The sequence below is a fragment of the Dermacentor albipictus genome, chromosome 1, assembly GCF_038994185.2.
Source record: "Dermacentor albipictus isolate Rhodes 1998 colony chromosome 1, USDA_Dalb.pri_finalv2, whole genome shotgun sequence".
Taxonomy (NCBI): Eukaryota; Metazoa; Arthropoda; class Arachnida; order Ixodida; family Ixodidae; genus Dermacentor; species Dermacentor albipictus.
This window is the reverse complement of record NC_091821.1, coordinates 81,523,270-81,536,129: the sequence shown is the minus strand read 5'-3', so window position 1 is coordinate 81,536,129 and position 12,860 is coordinate 81,523,270. Positions and strand designations below refer to the sequence as shown.

Below are 12,860 nucleotides of genomic sequence, written 5' to 3'. Positions count from 1 at the left end.
GAAAGTCGATTATCATGCAATTGCGTGACGATGGTGCCGCTTTTTGATTGATGCTAAAAGTATTTACCAGCGCAACGTTCTGACTATATGTCTGGAATTGAGTGGTACTGATTGGGGAACTAGATTGCAAGGCAGGATGCGGACTTACAGGAGGAAAGACAAATCGAACACGATAAGGTGCGGTCCGTTCTCGCCGTGGCTCTTCCCTTTATGCGTTCTGACAAGCGTAAGGCTCTTAATTTATGAGGTTTTAAGTGCAAGAACCGCGATCACATTATAAGGCACGACGTAGTTGGAAGGGGGGGGGGGGGGGTAATTTTGACTGCCTGCGGTTCTTTAATGTGCACCCAATGCACGGTACACGACCCATTTTTGCATTTCACCCCCATCGAACTGCGGCCATCGCGATCGCGATCGCACCCGCGACCTCGTGCTTAGCAGCGCAACGCCGTACGCGTAGCCACTGAGCCACTGTGCGGGTAGGCTTTCGACTCTACCGCACCTCATAAGTGGCGCTCGGGTCGGGTCATCGCCGGCGGCTATTTGTAGGTCATGTCGTCCTGCAGCAAGAAGCACCGCTCATTTGCTTCCTCCTGCTCCTCGTCCTTGCCGAAACTTGCGAAACCATGCAATGCGAGAGTTCAACTCTCGGTGCCGTGTAAAGCTCTGTAGATTGGGAGGGACACTTTCATTTGTGTCTGCTGATCTTCTGAATGCTCTAACTATTGCCGCAGGCCCATCACGCCGGTTTACGATGGTTTATTGCGTGAGCAGTGTTTCCAAACTTTTCGCGGAGGCTGTACGTACAGATTGCTGCTCGATGTATTTATATGGTAACGTCTACCAATGACAGGAATTTTGTTCTTTTTCCTTTGCCCTGTAGTCCAGCAGTAGGCCACAGGTTGTTCCGCGGGTGGTTTTCTACACACTGCCAGTAATGTAACCTTCAACTGAAGGCCCAGAGAGATAGGAAGCACGTATTGCAAAGGCAGGGAGCTCAACGAGAGGAGCGTTCGGCTTGCTACCCTGCACTAGGAGTATGGGAAAAGGGTAATAGAAACATAAAGGCCTACAAGAACGGCTGATTAACTTACCTCTTCGAAATTAAGGACGTAGCCAGTCTGAAAAGTTTGTGTCATTTGCCATCTCTTTCATTTTTCCTGTCAAGCGCGTCAGAGCTTGCATGCCGCTCTTTTGCCAGACCTGGCCCTTGCGCCATTAAATATCACATATCATCATCGAGCGGGTCAGAGAGGCATTCTCTTACAGCAATAGACAGACCAATAGATCACGTCTAATTGCGGTATTACATGTGGAAAACTCAAGAAAGAGAAACACTTACTATGAAAAAAAAATTCATAAAACGAAATAATTAAAACTTAGTTCACGTCCGTGCGGAGTCTGAAAATAAGCGGACGGGTGCAAGAAATAAAGAAGAAATATTTTATTAACATTTTTGGTGTCAGGAAAGTGCAAAACTTCATATGAAAGTCAAATAAAGGCAGAATACCTGCACGGAATGGCAAACCCATCAATGTTCTCTTTGACACATTCATAGGTTCATTCCATTAAGCAGCACGCCCCCCCCCCCCTTTTTCTTTTTTGTCTTCTTTTTTTAGTTGTGAGGTCTAGTATCTATCTGTGTGACAAAATTTCAGTATGTGAAGTAGTTCTGAATGAGCGCGCGTTGACAAGTGTTGGAAAACTAGCTCATCAGTTGCTATAAACCGTATTGAGGTTACGGTGCACCGTAAGCGAGGAGGAAATAGAAGGCACTTCTTGTCTCTGGCATCCCGCTTTCACAACTTTTTCCTTCCTCTCCACCACTCTGCAACCCTGTCGTTCGTGTTAAGCACTGAATGCTTATAGGCACAGTCAACGTAGCTTTAGGATAGTCATGAATCTTGCTAGAATGTCGCGCAAGAAAGTGATATGTTTCGAGAGGTATATGAGGGAACGAGCCGGAAAAGTACAGCGTAAGCCGTTTGATAGCTACGTTAGCAACTTGGGGTGCTGCACAACCACATATTGTCACTTTTAAAAATGCTTGTGCCACGGCCAGTTACTGGCCTTGAATAGGCAGCTTCCTTTGCTGTGAAAAACTTCTTTATTAATGTGAACTAGGGCTCAAAATATCTGGGGAACTTTTATTTATAGCGAGTTACGTTTCTCATTTTATTGCTCTCTTACTTTTTCTATTTCTCTTACTTTATCTACCTCTAGCCGGGGATGCTCGCCCAATCTCCGAATAACTCGCCGGACCTTTGAATAAAGTTATTCTTCGGCTGCTTCTTCTTCTTCTAGCAAATATATCTAGCGTTTGGACGGAGTAAAGTGGTATTTCTTTTTACTTTTATATTACTTTTTATTTTATGTCTAAAGGAAATTTCTATCTTGAAAATGAACTACCCTTGAAGCACGTTGCTCAGCTCTTACCTTTGATGACTTCAGTGTACAAGAGCACGTTGAAGTTACGCTATGGTCCTCGACCTGGCATCAGTCTAGGTATTCTTCCTTAATTACTACTGTGTGCGGCCGATTGACCGTGTTTTTTTTTTATAAGGAATACTAAATAGTCACGAAGCGCCGATGGTTCGCTCTGCGCATGACACAGTTAACTGCTTTCGTTGTCCTTGCGGTCTTCTCGCCGGCACGCAGGGCCCCTTGGTGCAAGAGATTCACCAGACGTTCAGCGACTGGGTCTCCCAAGTCATCCGGCTGTACAAGGACGAAGACATCATCGAGTTTGACTGGGTCGTTGGGCCCATCCCGTTCAGGTTGGTGCAGCAGTATGCAGTTCGCGTCTCCTTGAGAACCTACGTGCAGTGTACCATGTGACCCAGTCTGGTTGCGGAACGTGGTTCCGAGACCTGCTTGCACGGATTGAATAACAGTTTCAGGGGATCGAAAACGTTTGCGCTAATGTCTGAGCGTATTGGTCCTGTGGTTGCGTATGTGCATTCTACCCCTCTTGATTTCCATCAGATCCTGCATCACCGCAATCATATAAAAGAACCGCGTTCCATTTAATTCTGACTCGGCATAGGACGGAGTCGAATGCTCATGCTTTAGTTGGACTAAAACTCGAAATAATATATTTTCCTTTTTCTTTCTTTTTTTTTTGCTTATGGGAAGGGGGAAGAAAAGAATGCATTCAAAACTTTCTGATACAGATTCGAAGTTTGTTAAAAATTTAGGGCCCATATTTCGTACTCAGAGCAATGGCTCCCTCATTTAAATAGAAGCCAATGGCACTTGTAATCGAACTGAGAGGGAAAAAAATGTCTCCAGTTCAAGAGCGAACTCCGAAAGGCCCGTTGGTGGCAGCTTACTAAGCCAACAACGTGCGATCATGGGTGTTGGAAACTATCGGGGACGAAACGCCCAGCGTGGTTTGGAACTTGCCTATTTATGCATTCCAGATTTATGCATTCAGTTAATGTCCAGTATTCCAGCCCTCGGCCATATCCACAGGCAATAATAATAACCCAGGACTGGAGCATAGGACTCAGTGAAGCATGCGGGTACATCGACTAGGACAAATTCATACATATCAACTGCCACCAGCACGTCAGCTGCGAACGCATAAAAAAAATTGAATTATAGGGTGTTACGTGCCAAAACCACTTTCTGATTATGCGGCCCGCTGAAGTGGGAGACTCCGAAAATTTGGACCACCTGGGGTTCTTTAACGTGCACGTAAATCCAAGTACACGGTTGTTTTCGCATTTCGCCTCCATCGAAATGTGGTCGCCGTGGCCGGGATTCGATCCCGCGACCTGTGCTTAGCAGCCCAACACCATAGCCACTAAGCAGCCACGGCAGGTAGCTACGAACGCACTTGATGTCAGTTTGAAAATATACATTCAAAGCTTCGCATCAGGCTCACATGTGAACGAGTTCAAAAGCTTGCGTATGTGCTGTACAACCTGAATACCGAAACAGCTCCAAGAAATACAACTGCGCGCATTGCTACATACACCACATATCACCACTCCCTACATGACTGGCCGATGTACGAGAGCATGAGAGTATCATCCAGCTGACACGAGCCTTTCCTCTTTCTGTCCTAAGCACTTGTTTGCTTATCTTGCACTGCTCTGTGGGATTAGTGGAAAAATTGTGCGTAGCGGCACGTAATATGAACAAGCAAAGCGCTTTCCTCTCTTCATGTGAAGAAGTGCCTGTTTGCGCGCCATACATGTGATCTCAAGGGACGCCACAGCGCAGGCACACAGAATAGTGCTATCAATGCTGCAACCTTTGCCATGGCAACTAACGCATCCCGCAGGCACTATTTACAATGGTCATGTTTGCGCGGCGGCCACAATTCAGCTGGCCCTGACTGAGTTCTTGATTCCTTAATTTAAAACGTTTCCGTTGGACCATGTTTGCCCAGTGTATTCAGTATATCGGTGCATTAGTTCCAGACAAGCTCATTATCGAAACGTTGGCTACAACCTAAGGCTTCTCTTGTTCGTGGACAGTCAGTCACCTTGTAATCATTATCATTTTTGTAGCTGCTGAAGAAAATGAAAAAGAAAAACAGAAAAAGAGAGAGCCGGTATAATGTAAGAATAACTTTTGCTCTATTCAAATCCTCTCTTATCATCCACCGTTCACGGTAAGCCGAAAGCGTGGATGACGTGGTGATCCACCAGGCGTGTAGCGGTCATTGGAGCATTGGCGAAGCGCTGAAAGGAATAGCATTGTAATAGAATCATTACATTTGTACCGAACCTGCCTGGTTAGCGCGCGAAAATGATAAACACAGCAGAATAATGGTAATTATTCTATTGAGGAGTATTCCAACTGATTTTCTTGTTTAATTCACCTACATTTCATCTTTCTTTCATTCTCTTAGCGAGGGCCGCGAGCCCAGCCGCGGCAAGGAGATCATCTCACGTTACCAAACCTCGATTTGGAACAATGGCACTTTTTACACTGATTCCAACGGACGTCAGACAATAAAGAGAACGTGAGTGTGAAAATTTCCTCTATTCGTGTTTTTGCATATTTGATACCTTGTCTGAAAGCGCTGCTGTCCAGCGAGTGCGCGGGTGGTATTTGCCGTTAGTAAATTATTTTCCATGTGCTTTTTTTGCACAGCGTTACGTCAAGATTGCTGTTAGCCTCATGTACCGGTGTCCTTTGTCCGACGCATGTTCAAAGCGTCGTACGCAGTATGGTGCAAATTGGGTTTGGAATGTCGGTTAGTGCGCTATTTTCTCGCAGTAGCTTTTTGCACTTAGGCGTTTTCGTCTCACATGCGTTCTACACCAAAACGCGACGATCAAGCGAACGGAATGGATGCTTGAGCTACGCAACGACAGGTCTTGCTGTTTGAAACAGTATAACCGTTTAATTTGTCTGAAGCGTCGAGCTCGCGAAAGTACCAAATGACGCCTCCTGCTGAGAGACGAATTTAGAGAGAACCGTATGCATGCGCAGTTTAGAAGGAAAATACGCAATTCCGTTTTACAATTATATTTAAATCCGGCAGGAAAAATGTAAGAAAGGGAACCAAGAGATACTGTTCTGGTGAAAATTTGCCTGGTTTCCTGTATAAAACCATGCGTTGAACAACTTTGATTGGAATTGTACTGAGAAGGAAAAAAGTAGCATAGATCCTTGCGCCGTTTTATGGGATCCGGAAACTCAAGCATATAACGGTCGTAAAACCGTCGAGATGTACATTATTTGCAGCGTGTATGCTTAGTTCTCGGGCTTAAAAACAAGAGTGTACGACTACTGCGAAGCTTATTTATTCGTATATGCTAAAAAGCGCTGATTCCTGCGAGGTGCGGAACTACTGTCTTCTAAAATATTTTTTTATCACATTCGCGCGGTATGTCGTTTGACCATAACAAGGTGAGCCCACGATGTGCCGCTTGTTATGACGATCCTTGCACAGTATGGACTATACCATACGAAAGTGTTTATTACGCTTTACAGCGAGATTTCGATACGTGCGTGGTGGCACAATAGTCGTACAGTAGTAGCGACAGCAGTGCCCAAGTCGTACGTGCCCGCTGTTTCTCTCTTAGAAATATGTCGTTACTTTTGTTTATTATATTTAACGTTTAAAAGATGTTATAACTTTCATGTCCAAGAACCACTGAGAGTGAAGTTCGATTATCGCATGCCAAAATTTAAACTTTTTCCTGGCAGGTGCACCAATCTTCCTAAGATGTGATTATGTGGGGCGACGTATATGTACCGGCAACGTCAGCTTTGCATCCACCAGTGGTCACTGCGGCCAGAAGCTTCATATACTTTAAGTTAAAGGGCCCTTATAGGGAACACAACCGCATAGAGACTAAATCAAGCGTTATTTCGGCGTAAACAAGAACTAGCAGAATGTACGGCTCTGAGAGAGAAAAAAATACATTTGTTGGCCATAACTTGCGCACCTTCTGTTTCTCACGGCAGTGGCTGGTAGTTTTCTTCACAGCCACTCGATGCGAACCTTCAAGTGTGCGCGACACTGTGCTATCTGTATCTCATCTCTCTCTCTCTCTCTCTCTCTTTCTTTCTTCGTCCCTATACCCCTTCCCCCAGCGCAGAGTAGCAAACCGCACGTGCGTTTGGTTAACGTCCCTGCCTTCTCTCTCTCTCTCTCTCTCTCTCTCTCTCTCTCTCTCTCTCTGTGCGTGTGTGTGTGTGTGCTTGCCATAAGTAATTCTCAGCTCAACGAAATGCCTCAGAAACGACCTCACATCTCCCCTTCTTTGCTCGCGGGCGCACCGTGATGGGCTTTACATTTACTTTTTTTGTTTCCAGCGTTGATAGTAAACGCACGACCAGCGCTCGTATTAATGGTGCTTATCTGAAAAGTCGGCTTGCAATTTTTACAGATAGTTTATACCTTACCGGATTTTCTAAAAAAACGTAGCAAGTGGTCAGCGACCTTCTGACCTCCACGATGTGTATATAGGCATATTTCCAGGAGAAAAAAAAATAGAAGACAGGAACAGAGCGCGAGCATTGCCATCATAGTTTGCGTGCGGGGTTGAAGCAGCTTGGGACGATGGCCATATAAGCCGAAGTGGTTCCTCGATAAATTCTGCAGGGGCAGCGGTAAAAAAGCACCAAAGTAGCGTTCGTGAAAAGTTTTTTTTTTTAATTTTATGGCCTATGCATGCACCGACGAGACTGCGGCATCGAAAAGTTGAGCGATGCTAAGGAAATTGTTTTCTTGTTTTCTTGTTTCATAGCGCGGAGAGCACACTACGAACAGGAAGGAGCAAGAAATTTTGAAAGCTGTAATAATGTATAGGCAGGGTAGTACAAGGTAGAAATGATTAAAGTTGATGCTTTTTCTTTATTTCGCGTCTTTAAGCTTCGTAATCGGGTTAAAAGGTGGGTACGAGAAATGTCAGGAGTATGTATATATCTATTTTTTTCTACTGGCGTATAGAGGTCAACATCGAAAGTTTTGATTCGTTCGAGAGCGGAGCTCTTTGCCGATACTGCTCGCGACTTTAATGCCATGTTGTGTGGGTTTTCTTTTTTTCCCTTTTCTTTCTGCAGTTTTATTTGCCGTTTTCCAGATCTCCGCCTCATTTTTTTTTCTCTCTTTTTTTCTAACGGCAGCATGGAGGTCCTTTTTCTCAGTTACAGTTCTAAATATAGGAGTGAGATTAAGGAAACAATTTTATAATTAATTTCCTGAGCGCTGACAGAAACATATAAGTTCGGAGAAAAGAATTTCAAAGGTTATCAGAGCCCTGCACGATATATAACGCAACGAAACGGCGACAAACGCCATTTTCTGGGGAAGAGGCAAAGAAAGCTTCGCGTTAACAAATGACAGAATAATTACCCCCAAGACGGGAGGAAGTGCCCATTTATTTTAATACGACATTGCCGTCATTGATCTCCAGGTTATGAAATGCGAGCACTGTCACGGCTTGCTTGGTTAGCAGCGCTGCTAGGAAAATGACGACAGCTTTTTGAACTCAACTCATTCTCTGTTTTCCAACGTGGTACAAAAATGCTGTGACTTGTAAATCGCATTTGCTCATCTCTCGGCAACATCACGAGCAGCTCCCAAAATCATAGAGCGCAGAACGGAAAGTTGGCGGCGATCTTCTGCAGTCGAATAAGAGCAGCGATTGATTTAGCATGCCAGCCAGCAGGCGAACCACTGCGCCACGAACATCGGCCATCGCTTTAACGTGTGAGGACAAAATCGGCGTGCATTCCTGCCCAGCAATCGTCTCCTTGTTGGAACATGCAGTTCCTGTGAAAAAGGGCAATTTGCCATAGGAAGGAACCAGAGGTACAGACTGGCAGACGTTAAGAGTGAAGTTGTGATTATTATTTTCATCTGCAGTTCCTCATTCAAATAGCCGGGGATCAAATTCGCAAAGCTTCTTGTTCGCAAGTACTGTTTTTCATTGACCGGCAGGCTTTGTTAATCTCATATTTACTATCAAGATTGGGCACCGAGGCATACGAACGGCCACAGCGTGCCGGCTGCTTTGTGACTACTCAGTCCGAGAAGCTTTGCGAATTCTGCCTCTGGTTACCGCATGCTTGGCAAATCGCGATTGCATAAATGACCAAGGGAGTAAAGAAAAACGGTCTGCAGTTCATTCTAGCTCCGGGCCATCCTGTTTCCCAGCTTGCTCAAGTTTACCGCGCACAATTGTGGTTCCACATTTTTTCGTTCGTTCACATCTGCACTCCTCGCCATCTTCTACCCACACCCACTGTTTACTGGGCTGACGCCTACGGATAAGCGTTATAAAGCATTTGGAGGACGGGTAGCCTCGATCCCGTGCATATAAGTCCCCACGTACACCGGCCGTGGCGATACTCCCGGCGCACGCTGATGGGGGATGTTTCGCAGGAGGAACGCTCATCGACCGTGGACCAAAACCATCGTGGAGCCCACTACGTACAACTATTACCCTGTGGTCTCGTGGATCTATCTCAAGGTGCGTACGGCTCCTCGATACGTGACGGCCAGCGGTGGCGATCGCCGAAAGGTGGTCACTGCCCATCGATGTCACTCGCTAGCACAAAGCGCTGTAAAGATTCTTTTTGAATTCCATTTTTCGGGATCATCGTCATTGACTTCCTACACGCGCCGCCGTTGCTATGGCTGGCATCGGCCACTTTACGTATATCTACAGGCGCGAAGGATGATAAGGAATTAATAGAATTGGAGGAACAGAGTCGTAGCAAAGTACGGCCTGAGCTTGGGTGAGTTTATCGAGCAAGGTTGCAACAGAACATGGAAGCTAAACAGTACCCGCCCATTGCAATTCAAAAGCATCGCTGGGCAGCTTGGTGGGTGCATCTCATTTCACAACACGACCGCGTCTGTGCGCAACTCTCGAAAACTGCGAAAACGCCTGCTTTTTTGCTCCCATGCCAAAAGAACCGTGCTTTCCTGATACTTCGGACTGTGCACATTGGTCGGATGCGGCGCCCACCTAGAATTTTTTTACGACCACTCGAAGCTGCTATTTGCCTGTTGCATCGTATTAACGAGGTCCGCTTTTTGCCCTCGGAGTCGTGGGGTGCAACGCAGGACGGCCCGACTACGTTCGGGATCTCCGCGAGCTGTGGCGACGCCCTCGGATGAATGAGCTAATGGTGTAACGAGATAAAATTCAACCCTCGGCACGCCTACAGTGTCATTGGCTTATCTGGATTCACTCTTGGGTTATCAACACTTGGGCGTTACCTCATGGGCGGCCGAGAAAGAGAGTCACGTGGTCAAACCGTCGGGGCCTTGTCATTTGTTTATTGTTCCACCCAGTGCCACTACATGTGTCAGTAAGTTATAGAACACATGTTATCTCTTACCGTGTTGGAAAGAAAGGAAAGTGTTAGTTGTGAGAATGCGCCACGTCTGCACAGTTCGCATTCGACGGTGGATGGACAGGATAATATCCGGAAGAGAAGAGACGCCCATGACGCGCCCCAACAAGGCGTGGCGAGAGGCTTGCGCAGAGTGTGTAGATACATAGCGGAAAAGTCAATGTATATTGCAATATTGCATTGATAACGCTAAGCGGCGCTGGTATACGTAACATTGCCCAGACTTCAGTGTCTGGAAGGAGGAAGCGGCGCGCGCAGGGTGCGCTCGCGTTGACATATACGTGGCTTTATCTCGACGTTTTATTGTGGGCTGCTTTCGCGCGTTCTGCGCTATCTTTGTTCACTGACTTCACGGGGAGCAAACTCAGGCGAGCGAGAAACTCAGCACATCCTGCGTAACGCCCATGATTTCTTTTTGTTAATTAGAATTTAATTTCGACATCGATAAAAAAGCGCACTATCTTTCTGATTTCCAACCTCCTACAATACTGAACATCAATACTCTTCTAAGCTGGGGAGTGATCTTGTAAGGTTTAGGAAAGCGAACTGCTCGTTCGGCATCGCGTGATTCGTCAGAACGGCGCCTTCGTCATCAAAAGCGCCATTCTGACCAATCACGCTTCAGCGATTTGCTCCGCCAGCAGCTCGCCTGCGGCATTCGTGTTACGGCACGATTCGGCGGCGCTGAGCCAGTCCTGATCGTGCACATCATTCCGTTCGTCGTGTGAACCCAGCTTTAACATTAAAAATTGTATGCGGGCCAAAAGTGTGCAAGGCAGAGAGAGAACTTTATCGATAGAGAGCTGTATTAGTTTTTCGCTTTTATTTCAGAATGAAACTCATGACCTCCAGTTGACAGTGTTTCCAGACCGACCACAAGGCGGGAGCAGCCTACATGAAGGCGAACTCGAATTAATGGTAAGTGCTCAAGTAATCTCTCGCCATGAACTGTAAAATAAAAAGCTAAATACTATATGTTCCAACTGCGGCACACATATATGTATATATGTAGTGAGCATTTTTTTAAGAGGTCCCCTAAATATTGCTGAGCCAACGAGTGTCTTGATCAGAGCACAAAACGATGCTTTGGGAAGCAAAGGTGGAAGAGTGGTTGTATCCACCCCTCTCCCACTAGTTCCCTTAATGGTTACTCTCAAGGACACATTTATTAGACAGTGCAATTGCAGGCGAGTAAACAGCTGCGCACGGCGTCTTTTAGTAATCACACAACTAATTTGTAGGAAATCTTTCCATCAACAAAGATTTCGGAAGTTGAAGCCTGAAAGAAATGAAAACGAATTAAGCCCTACCTCACGTTACTATTTTTTGCACGGCAGGGCGTCGTGCAAGTCTTAAATGCGTACTGATGTACACGTGCGCGACCGTATTGGATATAAGGACGCGTATTGGAACTATATCGTTGTGTCATCAGCGCAATGCAAAACACTGGTAAGCAGAACTTTCGTCATCAGCCTGTAAAACATGGTTACAGGATAGCCTCAGCGAACAGCTTCCACATGCGTGCAGGAGGACATTTCTGACCTAGCTGGCAGGTGGTTCCAGTAGGCGCCTGCTCCGATGGCAGAAAAGTTGTGCGAGGGTAGCGCTTGTTCCATGCCGTGTGCCGCGCATAGCGCTATCCATCGTTATAAACAATGCGGTGGACGTCATGCAGAACTCCAGCTAGCGATACTTATTTGTGGTGTGCAGTCCTTATAATGCTCGCGACAGCCCTATAGCGATGTCAACGACGCTGTATGCGTAGTGTATAATGACGGCCGTGACTGCATGCAGCGTTAACGGCTGTCGTCTGTTCTTGCGCAGCTTCACCGGCGGCTGCAGTATGACGATTCGTTCGGCGTCGAGGAGCCCTTGAACGAGATTGGCGTGGACAAGCGGGGCCTTGTGGCCCGCGGCACGCACCGCGTTTTCTTGGGCTCCATTGAGGACTCTGAGCGGATGCTGCGCTCCATGGCCAACCGGCTCGTGCTCTCGCCGCAGTTCGCCTTTCACACACGTGACCGGGAGCTGCTCGACATCCCGGTGCCAAGGGTACGCTGAATTGCTATCGGCAGCCTTGCTGCAGTGCGCGACACAACTCACACCGCCCATCAGGGTCCCTGTGCCTTCATGCTAAGCACAATGCCGAGGCCCATTGCATATGGATCAAGAAAAAGGTGGACGTTCGATGTCCTGTCATAATAAGCGCGTTTCACAGTGGCGAGGCCCTGCAGTGAGAGACTAGGAAACCCAATATTATTTTAGCAATATTCAACAAAGTATTTACCACCGTCCCTACGCGAGCACTGTGTACAACAGTGGGGTTCCGATTGTGCGTCCTAGCCGCGACGAAATTCAGTTTCTCCTTTTTTTTTTCGCGGTGCCTGTACTCCACAAGCTTTTGTCTAGAACTGCATGCCGATATGCTAATAAAATGCCTCTTAAAACAAAAGATGATGATGCCTCAGTCTTGCGTTGTTGCGTACACGCCTGCAGTAAATATTGAGGCATTCGTCCTGTTTCTCTCTCTCGAAAAATCTTGGTTAAACCACGGCTGATACTGCAGAAATTATCTTGTTCCAAATTACTAAAGCAGTAAGCCCACAAAGTAATTGCGGTGGGAATGTAATGTGCTAAACAAAAGAATACTGGTAAAATTGGGACTCAAATATTTGCGCGCAGATCTGGAATAAGCGAACACCGAAAGGCTTCAATAATTAGACTGATCAAGTGGTATACAATCAAGAAAGCAAGCAAGGGCACGTCATTGAGTGACTTTGACGTTCCGTTCACAATTAACACGATGCAGGCGAGTGGGCTGCAGTATCCGTTACCGCCAAACCTGCACCTGCTGACATTAGAACCCGTCGGAGGAAGCCGTGCGATCGTCCGCCTTGAACACCTCTACCCCGGCGTCAAGGACAACAGGCTCAACAAGCCTGCTTCGGTATCCCTTAAGGTGAGATGCTCTTAACGTGCTGCGTTTCCTCGAACACGGGTTTAGTTACTGAGTGCGCTTGGTC

The 12,860-nt window shown here is 46.6% G+C and overlaps 1 protein-coding gene across 5 annotated transcripts in view; it reads left to right on the top strand.

Moving 5' to 3' along the window:
* LOC135907442 (lysosomal alpha-mannosidase-like) overlaps window positions 1-12,860 on the top strand; it is a 566,544-nt gene that overhangs the window by 539,733 nt on the left and 13,951 nt on the right. For all 5 annotated transcript variants that reach the window (XM_065439126.2, XM_070522855.1, XM_065439125.2 and 2 more), the window contains 6 exons: window positions 2,659-2,777; window positions 4,865-4,978; window positions 8,858-8,945; window positions 10,669-10,755; window positions 11,662-11,889; window positions 12,647-12,796. In XM_065439126.2, the coding sequence (XP_065295198.1) occupies window positions 2,659-2,777; window positions 4,865-4,978; window positions 8,858-8,945; window positions 10,669-10,755; window positions 11,662-11,889; window positions 12,647-12,796 (786 nt within the window). The remainder of the gene's footprint in view (window positions 1-2,658; window positions 2,778-4,864; window positions 4,979-8,857; window positions 8,946-10,668; window positions 10,756-11,661; window positions 11,890-12,646; window positions 12,797-12,860) is intronic.